This window comes from Enhydra lutris, unplaced genomic scaffold (genome assembly GCF_002288905.1).
Source record: "Enhydra lutris kenyoni isolate GAN:26980312 unplaced genomic scaffold, ASM228890v2 scaffoldscaffold24, whole genome shotgun sequence".
NCBI lineage: Eukaryota > Metazoa > Chordata > Mammalia > Carnivora > Mustelidae > Enhydra > Enhydra lutris.
The window spans coordinates 12,145,172-12,163,916 of NW_019154108.1; the positions used below are offsets into that span (position 1 = coordinate 12,145,172).

General features: G+C 35.9%; 1 protein-coding gene across 4 annotated transcripts in view; it reads left to right on the forward strand.

Moving 5' to 3' along the window:
- Positions 1 to 18,745, forward strand: part of LOC111150759 (CDC42 binding protein kinase alpha) — a 328,384-nt gene that overhangs the window by 225,653 nt on the left and 83,986 nt on the right. For all 4 annotated transcript variants that reach the window (XM_022508346.1, XM_022508347.1, XM_022508348.1 and 1 more), the window contains 2 exons: positions 7,313 to 7,560; positions 15,876 to 15,981. In XM_022508346.1, coding sequence (XP_022364054.1) covers positions 7,313 to 7,560; positions 15,876 to 15,981 — 354 coding nt within the window. The remainder of the gene's footprint in view (positions 1 to 7,312; positions 7,561 to 15,875; positions 15,982 to 18,745) is intronic.

Sequence of the window (18,745 nt, forward strand, 5' to 3'; positions counted from 1 at the left end):
AAAACAAAAACGATCAGTAAATTCTAAACCTGATAAAGAATATTTAACAGAAAATGAGCTAACATACTTGTGAGAAACTTGAAACTTGAATCAAGAGCATGGTTGAAAATATACCTTTCACCACTACCTTTCAACATTGTATTGGATGTCCTAGCTAATGTAGTAAGACAAGAAGACAAAATAAGAGGTATGCAGATTGTGAAGGAAGATGTAAAACTGTTCAGGAATGGCATGATCACCCGTACAGATAATCAAAAAAAGTTGATGAAACAACTGAAACTAATAAGCCATTATGGGGAGGTTGCAGGATAGAAGGTTAATACCCAGAAGCCAGTCACTTTCCTGTATAACATCCACGAAAAAGTGGAATTTGACATTAAAAACTCTATTAATGTTAGCACCCATAGAAATGAAATAGTTAGGTATAAATAAAGTGTGCAAAAGAGCTATGTGGGGAAAACTATAAAACTCTGATAAAAGAAATCAAGGAAGAACTAAATAAATGGAGATAGTCCGTGTTTGTGGGTAAGAAGATTCAGTATCAAGATTCAGTTCTTCTTATCTTTACCTGTAGATTTAATGCATTCCTAATCAAAACCCCAGCAAGTCCTTTTGTGGATGTCATCAAGTTAGACCTAAGATTTATACAGAGAAATGAAAGGCCTAGAAGAGCCAATACCATACTAATGGAAAAGAATAAATACAGTTGTAAGACTGACACCACCTGACTTCAAGATTTACCACAAACCTGCAATAATCAAGAACATGTGGTACTGGCAAATGAATATGCAGACAAGTCATTTTTAACAAAGGAACGGAGGCAATATAATGGAATAAAGATTGTCTTTTCAAGTGGTGCTGTACAACTAGACATCCAAATAAATTGAATGAATGAATGAATCTAAACATAGAACTTACACCCTTTATTAAAATTAACTCAAATGGATCACAGACCTAAATGTAAAATATGAAACTACAACATTATCTTCTGGGAAGAAGATAATATAGAAGACTGAGATTACCTAGGACAGTGACCTCTTACCTACAGCACCAAAGGTACAATTGATGAAATAAAGAATTGATACATTAGACTCCATTGAAATTAAGTATTTCTGCTCTGGAAAAGACATCTGTGAAGAGAATGAAAAGATGAGGCACAGACTGGAAAACTACAGACTTATCTAATAAAAGACTGTTATGCAAAATATACTAAGAACTTTTAAAACACAATAATTAGAAAACAAACGATCCCAGGGTTGCAATACCAACTCACCCAGTAGGAAGTTGTGTTCTATATGCCAGCAATGGATAATCCACAGAGGAAATTGTGAAAGCAGTTTGTTAAAATAGTAGCTAAAAGAATAGAGCTCCTTGGAATAAATTTCACCAAGAGGGTTAAAGACTTGTGTACTGGAAATTACAGAACATTGTTGAAAGATATTAAAGGAGACATAAGTAAATGGAAAGATATCCCACATATATGGTTAGGACAACTTAATATTGTTTAGATGTCTGTGTTACCCAAAATCATGTACAAGTTCATCACAATTCCTAGTAAAACTCCAATAACGCTTTTTGCAGAAATGGAAAATATCTTGAATTTCATATGGAATTGCAAGTGGCCCCAAGCGGACAAACAGTCCAGCAAAAGAAAAACAGAATTGGAAGGCTTAAACTTCCCAGTTTCAAGAGTTACTACAAAGTTAAGAGTAATAGAAGGACTCTGGTACTGGCTTACGAATAGAAACACAGGCCACTGGAATAGAATTCAGAGTCAAGAAGTGAACTTTTGCAACTATGGCCAAGTGATTTTTGACACTGTCCTAAATCTGTTCAGTGAGGAAAGAATACTCCCTTTGATTTATGTGCTGGGACAACTGTATTTCTACATGCAAACAAAGTTGGACCCCTAGCTCAGATCATATAAAACAATTGACTCAAAATAGATCAACCTAAATATAAAAGCTATAACCACAGAACTCTTAGAAGAAAACATTGAGGTAAATATTCATGACTGTGGCATGGATTCTTAACTATGACACTGAAAGCATGAGTAAAAAAATTTTTTTTTATAAATTGGACTTAAAATAAAAAATTGTGTGCATTGCATCAAAGGACATTTTTAAGGAAATAGAAATTATTTGCAAATCAAGTATCTGGTAAGAGTTTGATAACCAGAATATGTAAACAAGTCCTATACTTGAACAACGAAAAGACAAACTACCCAATCAAAAATTGGGCAAATAACTTGAATAGACATTTCTCTAGAGAAGATATTTTAATAGGCATAAGCCCACAGAAAGATGTTCAACATCATTAGTCATTCGGGAAATGAAGTTAAAACCTGGAGAGACCACTCCACACCTACTAGGATAGCTAAAATTGGGCGGAGGGAGGGAGGAACAAAGCAAGTCTTTGTAAGGATGTGAAAACAGTTTGGTTATTCCTCAGAAAGGTAAACATAGAGTTACCACATGACCCAGCAATTCAGCTCCTAGGTATGTACCCTGAAGAATTGTAAGCAGGGTCTCAAAGAGATATTTGTACACCAGTGTTTTTTGAAACATTATTACAATAGCCAGAAGGTAGAAACAGCTCCAGTGTCCATGAAGAGATGCAGAAGCAAAATATAGTTTTTACATGCAGTGGAATATCATTCATTTGTCAAAAGGGGCGACTCTCTGATACGTGGCCCAACATGGATGAATCTTGAAAACTTTATGCGAAGTGAAAGATACCAGGCAAAAAAAAAAGAAAAAAAGCAGATTTTGTATGATTCTACTTGAATGAAGTATCTAGGCAAATTCATTGAGATAAAAAGCAGAATCAAGGTTACCAGGTAGTGTAGGTAATGGGGAGCTATTCTTGAATGGTTAGAGAATTTCTCTTTGGGATAATGAAAAAGTTTTGGAAATACATAGTGATCATGGTTGTACAACATTCTGAATGTAATTAATACTTAGTGAATTCTACACTTAAAATAGTTAAGATGGCACAACTTTATGGTATATGTATTTTACTACTTAAAATTAAACTACATAAACCATTGAACTGTACACATTAAATGGGCTAATAGCACAGTATGATAATAGTATCTCAGTAAGGCTGTTTTTTAAAAAACAAAACAAAACAAAAGACTTTTCAGTTCTTGTGATCATATGCTACAAGAGCTTTTTACCCTGCTGTATTAGTTTGCTGGGGCTGCTACAAATTACCACAAACTGGGTGGCCTAAGAAACGAGAATTTATTGTCTCAATTATTCTGACTGGATGTCTGAAATGAAAGTGTTGCCAGGATTGATTTCTGATGGTTTGGATTCCTTGGTTTATGTATCACCTGGATTGCTGCCTTCTCCCTGGGTGCAAGACTGAGTCCAGATTTTTTTCTTTTTATAAGGACGCTGTTATATTGGGAAAGGGCCCGCCCTAACGACCTGTTTTAAGTCAGTTACCACTGTACAGACCCTACTTTTCTTTTTTTTTCCAGCCTTATTGAGATGTAATTGACAAATAAAAATTGTATATATTTAAGATATAAAATGTGGTGTCTAGATATATGTATACATTGTGAAATATGTACCACAACAAGCTAATTAACATACCCTCATGCCCTCACTTATTTGTCTTTTTTTTTTTTTTTTTGACTGAGAACAATTAAGATCCACGCTTGTAGAAATTTCAAGTATATGGAACTTTACCTTAGATCTCCAGAACTTACTCATCCTACCTGTGTGAAATTTTAGTACCTTTCTAACATTCTCCCATTGCCCCTGCTCCCCCCTTGGCAACCACCATTTTACCCTCTGCTCCCAAGAGTTTTTAACTTTTAGATTCCATGCGTAAGTCAGATCATTCAGTATTTGAGACCATTCTTTAAAATATCACATTCTGAGGTTCTGGTGGTTAGTGCTTTAACAAGAATTTTGGAGGGACACAATTTAACCCTTAACATGTGTATTTTTCACTTTCTTACTTTTTATGTGATATAAGCATTTACACTCATTACATAACTGTCACAGAGTTTTAATGATTACGAAGGATATCCACTCAATCCAGTTCTCTGCTATTGAATATTTACATTTCACTTCAGCAACACTGTCATTACCACGAATACTTTTGTGCATTGCTTTTTTAGTATTATTTCTTAGAACAGATACCTGGAAATGAAGTTGTCAGGTCACTTTCAGGCACTAGATGCAGGCCACAAATTGTTGCAAGTATAAAAAGAGGCATTTCTTGCCTTATTAGTAGATTGTTTGTTAATCATATTTTTCTTTGTGAATTATTCCCTTATTTGCCTTTTTAAATTTAAATTTAATTCTTTGTGAATTATTCCCTTATTTGCCTTTTTAAATTTTAGTCTGAATGCTTCTCTTACAATTCATATAAACTCCTCACATAGTGAAAATGATACTTATTGCATTTGTCCACAACTATTAATTCATTTATCATTTGCCCTTTAGTTTTGGTCTTGTTTCCTTTTCAAATCACAGGAGGTTTGTTCTTACTTTCCTCGGTGTGTCTTTATTGCTTCAGAGCTTGGCTTGTCCTTTTCTCAGTTTGTTTAGTATGTGATTCTGCCTTTTCCTGGATGTTTCTGTTGGAGTTAAAAATATTTAACTCTAGTCAATTATATTTCTGTATGCTTCTAAATATATTTAAATCTAAGTTACTTGGAATTCGTTTTGCTAGACGGGATGTTGTGAGAATCATTTTGTTCTTTTGTTGCTAAATTGGCAGTTCCAATTCCATAAGTTAGTCACTGCCTTCCTCAGTTATTGAAGATTTCTCGTATATTGAATAAAATTACTTTGGGATAGAGCTCTATTACACTAAGATTTTTATTAAAGGTTTGTACAGTATGTTTTAATATCTGAAAAGAACATTCTTCTCTCTTCCTCTTTACTCCCTTTTTCCCCCAGGATTTTCTTTGGCATTTTTACAAGTGTATTTTTCTGATACACAGCAACACCTGTGTGCCATCTCCTATATTTAATTGTTTAATTATATTTACAAGGAATATAACGAGAAATACTAAATACCTGTGCATTCAATCTGTCAAGTAGTAGGTATTTTTCTATTTTGTTTCAAGTCTTTTACGTCTTTTATAAAAGACTTACCCTTTCTTCATATAATTCAGATTACTCACTATTGTTATTCTTCACATGCATGTATTAGTTTCTGATAATTTTTCTTTGATTGTTTTTGCTATTAACAATGAAATTTTTTACTGTGTTTTGTTATTGCTCATTCCGCTCCCGAGAAGTATTGTTGATTTGTGTTTATCTTACCTGCAGTTACTTTACTCAGCTTTATCAGTTATAACACTTTTTAGTGGATTTATTTACATTTTGTGGGCAAACAATTCTATGGAAATTAGAATGGTTTTATAACTTTTCTTTTTAACACTCATTTCTTATAACTATTGCACATGTTACTTGCTCAGACAGCATACCTAAAAACTAAGTAAGGAATAATGACAGACCCCATCTTTGTAATTATTCCTTAGTTTCTTGTATGTTTTTCTGGTGCTTCACCAGTAGGTATTATTTTGTCTGATAGCTGGAAAATGGGTAAAGAAGAATCACTTTACTGTTTTTGTTTTTGTTTTTTGTCTTATTGTAGGACTCGGGCTAGTATTTGGAATGGGTATTGGATTTTCTCAAATGTTTTTGGACTTGGGTACCTACTGAGATTATTGTATGGATTTATTTTAATTTAATTCATTAACATAATGCCATCTTTGTACATTATTAACAAGTTTACTAGTATTAAATTACCTTTAATACCTGCAGTAAGACCTATTCTTTTGGGGTAGATTGTTCTTTTTTAACATACAGTTTTATTTTATCAGCATTTTATTTTGACTTTTTTTACATTCTTAGCAACAAGTGACTTGAGCCTATGACTTGTTCTGGTGGTATCTTTGTTAGGTTTTGATATCAGGGTAACTTTTGCTTGAAATGCCAGTGTATGCTGCTGCTACCCCAACAGCCAAACTACACGAACCAGAACAGCAAACTAAAATTGTTCTTTAGATGATGAAAAAAATGAGAGAGCCATATAGGTAAGTGGTCAGGACCACAGCTGTTGAGTGAGGCCTCATTTTGTGGTGACACAGAGAGCCAGAGTCATACTTGCTGTGGCTCCTCCCGGTTCTGGCGGAGCACTGTGTGCCAGGCTGCCCCCATGATGCCAGATGGTCTGAGTCTTGGCGTGCAGTAGGCATGATGCCACCAGTACTGCTGTAGTCAGTGGTTAGATAGTACAGTGGGTACCCCAGAGACAGTTCTCCAGCCCAATGGGTGTGTCTGGCTTTTCTTTTTTTTCTTTTAAAGTGTGGTGTATAAACAATGAATTCTGTAGCACTGAAAAAATAAAATAAAATTTTTAAAAAATAAATAAAGTATGTACCTCAAATGTGAAGAAGGGGGATAGTTTTCTTTCAACTTTAAATCGACTTCTGTTAATAGGTTTTCAGCCCTTAAAACTGTTTTCATAAAAGGACACAGTGTCCTCCAGAGCATGACATAAACCCATAGTTTCTTTGGGTTCTAAAACTTTTATTGGTGATCACCTGGGAAAATAGCCTATAGCAGAGTCACAGAAACGTTCCAAAGCTCAGGAGGTCTAAAGACATAATCTCTGTCTGTTTCTGCTCACCCTTTAGCCACTGTCTGGAGGATGCTTTGGACTTTGCATTTTCCTTGCACTTTATTACTGAGAATATATTTCATCCTAATTTCTAAAAAAATTGGCTTTCAGCTAAATTTCTTGTCCCTAATGCCCTACCTAAATGCCAAGAAACCTATCATTTTTTCTAGTGGACGTGAAGATGTTTGATTAGACCTTTGTCTTTCTCACTGGACCATTGGAGAAGCTTTTTGTACATTCTAGCTCTGTCATTCCCTACCCCACTAAATCTTCTTAAGACACAAACATACTTAAAATTCTTTATTGGTTCCACATCAGAAATAGGATCCAGTTAGATTTTTCTCTCACTCCATACACCAACAATAATTCTGTATACATTAGAAATATAAATATAAACAAATAATTATATAACTATGAGCAGAAATTACAGATATATAATCTGCTGTAAAACACAACACAATGAGGGAATACATACTGAGAAAACTATTTGGAACATATTGCCAAAAAAGGTGAATAGCTTTAATAAAAAAAGTTTTATTTATGTGATAATATACAAAAATAATATTGAACTATAAGAACAGTTCTTTATTTATAGAAAAGTTATTTGATATTTTATTATTCTTATAGATGAATCGATTTTTTGTTATTACTTCTATAGCAAAAACAAATTAGTTACTCACCAGGACTGTGCAGCATAGAACATCAGCAAGAGATGACCAAACTAAAGACTGATTTAGAAAAGAAAAGTATCTTTTATGAAGAAGAATTGTCTAAAAGAGAAGGAATACATGCAAATGAAATAAAAAATCTGAAGAAGGAGCTTCATGATTCAGAAGGCCAGCAACTTGCCCTCAACAAGGAAATTATGATTTTGAAAGACAAATTGGAAAAAAACAGGAGAGAGAGGTAAGAATCAACTTATTTACTCCTCTAATAAATATTTCCTGGATGCTTGTTGTGCCTGTGTGTCAAGGGCTGGAGATACATGAGCAGTCCACTTACTGCAGTCCTAAGGAGCCCAAAGCCAAGATCAGTAAATAGGAGATTATACTACATCATGACAGGCAGCAAATGGGACAGTATAAGTACAGGCAAAATGCAGGAGCTCCCATAAATGACACACAGAGGGTGACTTTGGAATGTCTGGGTTTTTTGGACAAAACCAAAGAAACAGGAAATTAACGGTGGAAGAGTGTCCAGACGGGGGTAGCGGAATGTGCTGGGATGGAGAGGAAAAGCGGGGAGCATGGCACGTTCAGAATACTAAGGCTGTTCCCTGTGGTGGAGCCACAGAAAGACAGATGAGAGGGCGAGAAGTGGGTCTGCAGAGGGTAGTAGACTTAAGATCATGAAGCAGAGCAGGGAGTTTGGACGTCATCCTAAGGCCATTGAAGGCAGGTCACAGGGTGGTACTTCTGGTTTTGAAAGATCACTCTTGTTCCTGTGTGGAGCAGGACTGAGGGGAGCAGACGGCAGGTGGGAACCTGGCTTCGAGGGATGATCAGGACAGTAGGTGCTGACTGTGAAGGCGGAGGGAAGCGTGTGGGCTCAGAGGATCCCAGAGAGCCAGAATCTGGGTGCCATGATGGCCAGATGGGAGAAATTGCTAGTGATGCTCCTGTTTCTGGATTTTAGCTGAATATATGCTTTTGTTATTCTCTACTTATATTGGAAGCCAAAATTTATTTAGTTTGGTCCATTCATTCAACAAAAAAAATTTTAGGGCCTTTGGTGGATAAAAGCAACTATTCTGTTACAGGCCCTGGGAATGTAGTGGTGGACAGACAAAATCTCTGTCCTTCCAGAGCTTTCCTTTATTTAGGTGAAAGACTACAAACAAAATAAGTAAAATATGGAATATATCAGGTAACGATAAATGCCAGAACAAAAAATAAAGCACAGAATGGGGCCATGAAGCATTGAGGGGGCAATTAAGTGTCTGTATAGACTGGTCTGGGGAAAGAATGCTGAGAAGGTAATTGAAGTAAGGGCTGAAGAAAGTAGGGAGGCATCTCTACAGATGGAGGAGAAGAATGCTCTATACAGAGCACAGGCTGTTAAAAAAATAATAAGAAGGCAAAACTATGGAGAAGGATAAAGAGCAGTGGTTGCCAGGGCGTGGGAGAAGGCAGAGGTGTCTGGGAGGATGTCCAGGGCAGCACAGCCCCTCCGCATGATGCTGTGATGGGTGTGTGTGTTGTTGAACACGTCCCAACCCAGGCGATGCGTCCACTGCAAGATCACTGATGGAACCCATGCTCCACTCTGCTGGGGGTGGTGTTGTGGGAAGGTTGTACCCATGTTTGGGGGGCTGGGGGGCATGTGGAAAATCTCTGCTATGAACCTAAAACTTTTCTTAAAAATAGGTCTATTAAAAATAATAATAATAAGGAGGCCAATATGGCCAAGGTAGACTTAAGGGGAAAGAAGAGTAGGAGATGAGTACAAGAGGGAGCCAGACCAGATCGGGCAAGGCTTTGTGACGGGTGACTTCTGGTTATTCGTTTGGGAGAAAACCATTGCAGGGACGTACTGCAGGATTTTGAGTGGAAAACTGACAAATACCGGGTTGTGTTTTAACATGGTTACTCTGACTACTGGGTTAAGGCCAGGCTGACTTAGATAAGAGAAAAGCCTGGAAATGATTTAGAAGTAGTCCAGGCCCAAAAGGATGGTGCGTTGGCTTAGGGTGGAGGCAGAGTGGTGGTAAGAAGAGTTGGGATTCTGATACTCCTTATAAGTAAAGACACTGGTTTCTGCTGGTGGACTAGATATGGAGTGAGAAAGGAAGAGGAGGAATTAAGGATGATACTGAGGTTTGATGTCTTAGCAGTTAGGGGACTGTAGTTACCATTTAGAGAGAAACAGTTATGTTTGAGATGCCCATTAGACACCCACGCAGAGATGTCAGGTAGGCCATTGGATAGCTCAGCCTGGATTTTAGGGCTAGAGAAAAAATCCTCGGAGTATTTTATCACTCACATGGTATTTAAACAGACTCTATGAGATTACTTAGTGATTGGTAGATAGAAAAGAGGCCCAGCACTGAGCGCTGGGATGCTCCAGTCTTTAGTAGGGAGTTTGGAAATCAGGAAGAAATGGCCAAGGGGACAGCTGAGAATGATAGGAAGAAGACTGGACTGATTTGGTTTCCTGGAAGCCACGTGATGAAAGCATATCAGATCCATCTACATGTTACATGAGATGAGGTCTGAATCAAGTACGATGAGGGGTCCGGGCAGTGACAGTTGAATTTAACAATGTGATGCTCACTGATAACTTTGATAAAAACAATTTCAGTGGAACAAGAGGGGGAAAGCCCCACAGTGGGATCCAAGACTTGAAGGAAAGCAGTTGGAAAACAGAATAGTAGTTGGAATCTCTTAAAAGCAAGCAGTGCAAGGAAGCAGTAGTTGGAGGAGAAACTGATCTCAAAAGAAGTTATTTTTGCCTTTTGTTTCTGTTTTTAGATGGGAGAAATAACACCATGTTTTAATTTGATAGGAATTATCCAACATGGGGAGAAAAATGCAGAAACCATGTACTTGAACAGGTATATAAGTGGAGGGTTTGGGCTGAGCTGTGCTTTTCACCTAGAGAAGGAGAAGAGATAGTAGAGTGTATGAGGAAGGTAAATAGGGTGGTAGGAACTTGTGTGGCGCTCTCCTGAGTTGGGCGTGTTGCATTTGAGGTGCTCTGTGAGACGTCTTTGTGGAGATACCAAGTCAGCAGTTGAAGGGAGCCCAGAAAAGCTTCAGATTAAATTCGGCGTTCATCAGCATACCAGGTAATTGGACTCAGGTGGTACAGTGGGTGAACCAGCTCAGGGGAGATGTGCAAAGAGAAGTCAAGCTCTGGAATGGAATACCTGGGAGGATGGGCATTTACCAGAAGGACAGAAAGAGGTGGGTCCACAAGGGCAGAGATGGAGGCTGGAAACCAGGCGTGGCATCACTGAAGCAAGGAGAAGATAGCATTTCAAGAGGGAGGAAACGGGCGACGGTGTCAAAGGTGGCAGGTGGATTGAATATGATAATGAGACCATGGCCGGTTGTGAGAACAGGTTTTTGGGGTGGTGGTGCAGCAGAAACCAGATTTTGTGTAGTGAGGAACAGTTAGTCAATGAGAAAGTGGGTACAGCACACCCTGTCAAGGCTTCCAGGTGGTTCCCAGTGAACAGAAAGGCAGGGAATTGGCAAATGAAGCATGACTTAGGGTTCAGGGAAGAGTGTGTTTGTCTTGTTTTCATATGGAAGAGACGTCAGCATTCTTCAGTGCTAGTAGGAAAAAATAGAGTTTTACTTAGAAATTTTACTCAGTTCATTTGTGTACATATTTTTCTGAAAGGCTTCTTTGTAGTTTCTCAAGTTTTTGTCTTGTTTGTTATTTGGAGTTGCTTCTGAATCAAGAAAGATGATTTTTTAAAAATTTCATTTAAATTCAATTTAGTTAACATAGAGTGTATCATTGGTCTCAGAGGTAGCATTCAGTGATTCCTGAGTTGTATGTAACACCCAGTGCTCATTACATCATGTGCCCTTCTTCGTGTCCATCACCGACTTATCCTGTCCCCCCAACCCTCCCCTCCTGCAACCCTCAGTCTCTTTCCTAGAGTTAAGATTCTCTTATGTTTGTCTCCCACTCTATTTTCATCTTCTTTTATTTTTTCTTCCATTCCCCTATGATCCTGTTTTATTTTTCAAATTCCATGTGTGAGTGAAATCATGTGCTTCTTCTGTCTGACTTACTTTGCTTAGCATAATACATTCCAGTTCCATCTACATCCTTAGAAATGACAAGAGTTCATTTCTTCTTGATGACTAATATTCCTGTGTGTGTGTGTGTGTGTGTGTTTGTGTGTGTGTGTGTGTGTACACACACATCTTCTTTATCCATTCATCCATCAGTGGACATCAGGGCTCTTTCCGTATTTTGGCCATTGTGGACATTGTTGCTATAAACATTGGGATGCAAACATAACTGAAGTTTGACTATAGATAATTTTTTTTAAGTGGCCTATTTGCCTGTACACACAGGATGGTTTATTTTCCCAGAATTTATAATTTAAAATGTAATTTCATTTATAATATAGTGATGTAAGAGATTTTTAAGATTACATTTTTTAAATCAGCCATTACTTAAGTTCTTTATTGACTTGGAATTAATCATATGAAATTTCCCAGAACAGATCCATACTGAATTTCATTTACTGCTAAGATATAAGCCTCTTTAAATTTTTTTTAATTGATTACAAGGTGACACATGGTGTTACCTTAGTTTCAGGTGTACAGCATGGCAATTCACCTTCTCTCCAGGTTATGCTGTGCTCACCAGTGTCGCGGCTATCTGTCACTGTGCGACACCATTACAGTATCATTAACTAGATTCCCTAAGCTGTGCCTTTTCTTTCTGTGTCTTATTCATCCCATAACTGGAAGCCTGCCCCTCCTGCTCTGTTTCATCCATTTTGCCCATCCTCCCCTTTCCTTCTAGCAACCATCAGTTCTCTGTATTTATGGGTCTAATTCTGCTTTTCATTTGTTTGTTCATTTGTTTTGCTTTTTAGATTCTACATGTGTGTGAAATCATACGGTATTTGTCTTTCTAGGTCTGGCTTCTTTCACTTAGTTTAATACCCTTTAGGCCCATGCATGTTACCACAAATGGCAAGATCTCATCCCTTTTTATGGCTGTGTAATAGTCCATTGTGTATGTATATACCACATCTTCCTTATCCATTTGCCTATTGATGGACACTTAGGTTGCTTCCCTATCTTTGCTTTGTAAATAATGCAGCAGTAAACATAAGGGTGCATATAATCTTTTCAAATTAGTGTTTTGTTTTCCTCAGGTAAATACCCAATAGTGGGTATTGGGTATTACTGAATCATACAGTATTTCTATTTTTAATTTTTTGAGGCACCTTCATACTGTTTTCCACCATGGCTTCGATGGTTTGCATTCCCACCTACAGTGCATGAGGGTTCCTTTTTCCACATTCTTGCCAACACTTATTTCTTGTCATTTTTTTATGTTAGCCATTTTGACAAGTGTGAGGTGATATCTATCTCATTGTGGTTTTGACTTTCATTTCCCTGATGATCAGTGATGTTGAGCATCTTTTCATGTGTCTTTTGGCCATTTGTATGTTATCTTTAGAAAAATGTCTATTCAAGTCCTCTTCCCATTTTTTAGTTGGATTACTTGGGTTTTTTTTATTGACTTGTATACATTCTTTGTATATTTTGGATTTTAATCCCTTATCAGATATGTCATTTGCAAATATCTTCTCCCATTCAGTAGGTTGCCTTTTCGTTTTAATGATGGTTTCCTTTACTGTGCAAGTTTTTTACCTTGATAAAGTCCCAAAAGTTTATTTTTGTTTTTGTTTCCCTTGTCTTAGGGGGCATATCTAAAAAAATGTTGCTGTGGCCAGTGTCAGAGAAATTACTGCCTGTGTTCTCTTCTAGGAATTTTATCAGGTCTCACATTTAGAACTTTAATGCATTTTGAGTTTATTTTTGTGTATGGTGTGGGAAAGTGCTCCAGTTTCATACTTTTGCTTGTGGCTGTCCAGTTTTCCCAGCACCATTTATTGAAGAGACTATATTTTCCCCATTGTATATTCTTGACTCCTTTCTCATAGATTAATTGGTAAGTGTGGATTTATTTCTGGAGTCTCTGTTCATTGATCCATGTGTTTATTTTTGTGTCCGTACCTTACTGCTTTAATTACCACAACTTTGTAGTCTCTGAAATTTTGTAGTATGCCTCTAGCTTTGTTGTTCTTCCTCAAGATTGCTTTGGCTGCTTGGGGTCTTTTGTAGTGCGATACAAATATTAGGATTACATGTTCTAGTTCTGTGAAACATGCTGTTGCTACTTTCATGGGTATTGCACTGAATCTTGTAGATTGTTTTGGCTAGTATGGACATTTTTGCAATATTAATTCTTTCAATCCATGAGCATGGACTATCTTTCCATTTGTTTATATCATCTTCAGTTTCTTTTATAGTTTTCAGAGTACAAGTCTTTCACCACCTTAAGTTTATTTCTAGCTATTTTATTTATTCTTTTTGGTGTGATTGTAAATGCAGTTATTTTCTTAATTCCTCCTTCTCCTACTTTGTTATTAGTGTAATAGTGAAATGCTACCAGTCGGGGTATTAATTTTGTATCCTGCAACTTTACTGAATTCATTTATTACTAATAGTTTTTTTTAGTGGAGTCTTAAGGGCTTTCTAGTTATAGTATGTCATCTGCAAATAGTGACAGTTTAACTTCTTCCTTACCAGTATGGGTCCTCATGTTCCCTTTTTTTTTTTTTTTTTTTTTTTTTTCTGTAATTGCTGTGGCTACAGCTTCTAGTACTATGTTGAATCAAAGTGGTGAAAGTGGACACCCTTGTCTTATTTCTGACTTTACAGGAGAAGCTCTCAGTTTTTCTCCATTATGGGGGTTGTTAACTGTGGGGTTTTCATAGATGGCCTTTATTATATTGAGGTGTGTTCCCTCTAAACCCACTTGGTTGAGGGTTTTAGCATGAATAGAAAGTTTAATTTTGTCATGTGATTTTTCTTCATCTTTTAAGATGACCACACAGTTTTTATCCTTTGTTTTCTTGATGTGGTATATGATGTTGATTGATTTGTGTACATGGAACCATCCTTACATTCCAGAATAAATCCCATTTGATCATGCTGAATGATCCTTTCAATATATTGTTGAATGTGGTTTGCTGGTATTTTGTTGAACATTTTTATATCCATGTTCATCAGGGGTATTCGCCTGTAGTTCTCTTTTTTTTATGGTGTCTTTGGTTTTGGTATCAGGGTAATGCTGGCCTTATAGAATGTATTTGGAAAATATCTATCGTCTTCTATTTTTTATAAGAGTTTGAGAAGAGTTAGGTATTAACTCTTCATTAAATGTCTGGTGGCATTCACATGTTTAGCCATCTGGTCTTGGACTTTTATTTTGGGGAAGTGTTTTGATTACTGATTGAATTTTGTTACTAGTAATTGGTCTGTTCAGACTTTCTTGTTTCTTCCTGATTCAGTTTGGAGGATAGTGTGTTTCTGGGAATTTATCCCAGAAAAACTAGAAGTAGTTTGTTCAGTTTGTTGGCATATAATTTTTCATAGTATTCTCTTATTCTTATATTTCTGTGGTTCAGTTCTCTTTTGTTTCTGATTTTATGTATTTGAGTCTTTTTTCTTGATGAGTCTGGGTATAAGGGTTTATCTGTTCTGTTTATCTTTTCAAAGAACCAGTTCTTGGTTTCGTTATGGGTTTTTTTTTTTAAATCCCTATTTATTTCTGCTATGATCTTTATTATTTCCTTTCTTCTACTCACCTTAGATTTCATTTGTCTTTTTTCCCCCAATTTAGGCATAAAGTTAAATTGTTTATTTGAGCTTTTTATTTCTTGAGTTGGCCTGCATCATTGGATATTTCCTTCTTAGAACTGCTTTTGCTGTGTCAAAGATTTTGGACCATGGAGTTTTCATTTTTCATTTGTCTTCTCATTTTTTTTTTAATTTATTTGATTTCTTCATTGACCTTTGATTGTTTAGAATATAAGCCTCTTCATCTGCATTTCAACTCAGTGTTTGAAAACTGATTCCTCTTTCTCCGTTAGGTGGTTTCCAAAAAGTCTGTTAGCACTGTGTTTACCTCTAAGGGTGAATCAGTTGTGCTTCTCAGAACTATCATTTTAAATAAGTTTTATAATATTAAATTTGTTGTGTATATATGCATATGTGTATAGGTAGGTACTTAGGTAAGAAGGAAGGAAGGGCTGAATATATCGAGAGAATTATTGGAAATTTCACTGAGGGTTTGCTAACAATCTTGAGCTGAGTATAAGGAAACATGTTGGGGCTCACGTGTTCCCTTCTTTCCCTAACCTCTTCATTTTCCCATACTTTCTGGTACATATAAAACCAAATAAGATGAGCACAGTCATGAAGTCTACAAATCACAGATGTCTTCTCAGATTTTCAAATGAAAAGCAAAGTAGCCATTGTTAGGCATACAAGTCTGTTAATTGAAAGGAATGTGACTTTTAATTTTAAGAGGGAAGATTGGGATTTGGTACATTTAAGATATGTAATTTTTCAGAATTAAAAGCACATGGTACAGTAGCCAATCAGGGATATGTTATTTTAACTTTAATTCCATTGCCTTTTTCCCCCCTCTTATGTTTTGAATCATGTTAGTCAAAGTGAAAGGGAAGAATTTGAAAATGAGTTCAAACAACAGTATGAACGAGAAAAAGTATTATTAACTGAAGAAAATAAAAAACTGACAAGTGAACTTGATAAGGTGAGTGATACAACCTAGTTTTTATTCCCTGAGCACATGCTAAATGTTCAGCACTGTGATAGAAATTGTAGATAATTTTGTATTTGATGGCCAGTTTGGGTTTAATATTTCTCCTTATACGCATGGTTGGTACAGGCAAGTTTTCATTACAATAGTCTGTACGGGAGTTCTGGAAAGAGGGTTTTGCTTATCTCATCATATTCTTTGTCCCATTTATTTTTCAAGCCTCTATTCTTTATTTCACTTTTCATCAATTCTCTTTTTCACACTTTCCTCCCATATTTGGTACTTACTCTTTCATGGCTGTTGGAGGTAAGGTGACCCTTGGCAAGAGCAGGAACATTTTAAGCCAAACTGGAGAAGTTTTGACAACTCTTGTCCTATTCATGATGGAAAACTGCTAATAGCTAGAAATAATACTGTTGGTAGTTAGGAATCTAGAGAAACGAACTCTGCCTAAACCACTGTAGCTTGAATAAAGAGCAGAACCGTTCAGCCAGATTTATGAACAAAATGTCAAATACTTAAAAGGAATGGTTTTCTGTTTAGTAGCTGAGATTTCTTGAACTGCCATTATTCTGCATTTCTTTCATCAGTTCTTAACAAACAGTTGTAAAAATTCTAATATTATCTAGATGTTTTAATCTTATTTGTATTTAAGAACATTTGGGTAATTGTGTTTTATAATAATTTCTAGGATTTTCCTCCAATAAAAGTATTTTGTTCAGTTATTAGTTATTCCAATAAGAGACTGAAAGACCATGACTAACTAGTCATAAAAAAGAGACTCTTTATTGTCTCTCTGTTTTCCCTGTGTTCCATGCATCTTTCACTACTTTCCCCATGACTGTTTGGTTCTTTATACATTTAATAATGACTTTGCTTGTTTGCTTGAAAAGTATTTGAGAAACAGCTCCAATTGTCCATTTTGTAAAGTCTTATGGAACTTATGTACACAGACACTGTGAGAAGTGGCTAGAGGTAGTAGAGACAGTAAGTAGTATGAATGTTTTCTTTAAAGTATGAAAAATATGTGAAGGTGATCGTGTAACTTAGTTATTTCCATTAAAATAAAACTAGCAATATTTGAGTTTTATCCAAATAGGTCACATAATTGTTATTTCATGTGTTTGACTAATATGACTATAAAATTAAATATTATTTGTCTATTAGACAGAATTTAAGGTTCTTTTAAGAGTAACCTTGATGTAAGAAATGTAATTAAACTCTAGAAGGCCTCTGCATATAGTTTCTAAACAAACTACCTAGTAAAAAATGTATATAGTTCAAGAAAAATTATATTACTTAATAATCAGTTTGTATGTAGACCAAATCTTGTATTCACCCCTTGGTTTTATTTTATTAGTAACCATAAAGTTCTACTGAGTCTATACCAGAAATACAAATTGGAGAGAATTTGTAAGCAATACTCTTATGATTGTGATGAGATGCAAAGAATAAAAATAAAAGCCTGTCTCCTAAGTTAATAAAAATAGGACATTACCTTTTCTTGCTAAATTGAAAGGTATGATGAAGGATGAGTAGAACTTTGAGAGCAAATTCATATGGTGGGGTAGTATTTAATGACAAATGATAACAAGGAAATATTTATTCCCAGAGAAATAGAGACGGATCTGGGTTCTGCTGCCTTTTAAGTCTCTTCCCTGCTTTTGCTCCTTTTACAGCCTTTGCTTCTCTTCCTCTTTAACTCTCAGTTCACTGTGATTGAGCCCTTCACTGTTTATTTCTGTTCATTCATTTTCTGGTTTAGTTTGAACTGTGTTTCTTCATTAAGAGGGATAACCAGAGAATACTTTTGTCATTGCTATACCAGCTCTTCTGTCTGGGACCTGAGTGAAGAGAGCCGAATTTCTTCTCAACAGAACTTCTAGTATAGAAGCTAGAAAGCAACTATTTTGTTAATTTTGAAATTTACTTAATTAATACTATGACTAGATTCTCATATTCACATTTTTAAACTCCAAAAATTAAAATTTTGAAAGAAATTAAAAAGGAGTACCAGAGTGACTCAACCAGTTAAGCATAAGACTCTTGATTTCAGCTCAGGTCATGATCCTCAGGGTCCTTGAGATCAAGCTCAGACTCAGGCTCCCTGCTGGACATGGAGCCTGCTTGGGATTCTCTCTCTCCCCCTACCCCTTACCCGACACCTGCCCCCACTCCACTGTTCATGCTCTCTCTCTCCAAAAAAAAAAAAAAAGTTGATATTTTCAGAAGTCTCGTAAGTTTCACTTTTTTTTTTTTTTTTTGAGAGCTAGCACACACAAGTCGGGGGTGGAGGAGCAGTGAAGGGCAAAGGGAGAAAGAGAATATTAAGCGGGCTCCATGCCTGGCACAGAGCCCAGTGAGGGTGGGGCTTGATCTCATGACCTGAGATGATGATCTGAGCCAAAATCAAGGGTTGGATGCTTAACTGACTGATCCACCCAGATACTCTTTTAAGTTTCACTTTTTATTAAAAGATAACTTATTGCGAATAAAATTAACCATGTATGTTAGGGAGTGAAAGTAAATGGCTTCCCATAAAGAAAAATATTATTTTACCCTGTTCTTAAATTATTAAACAAAAAATTATAAAATTATTATAAATTATAAAAATTATATAAATTATATATTATATAAATTATATAAAAATTATATATTTTATATTATATTAAATTTATATTATATTAAATTAATTATTTTAAATTTATTTAATTTTAAATTTAAATTTAATTAAATTTAAATTAATTAAATTAAATTT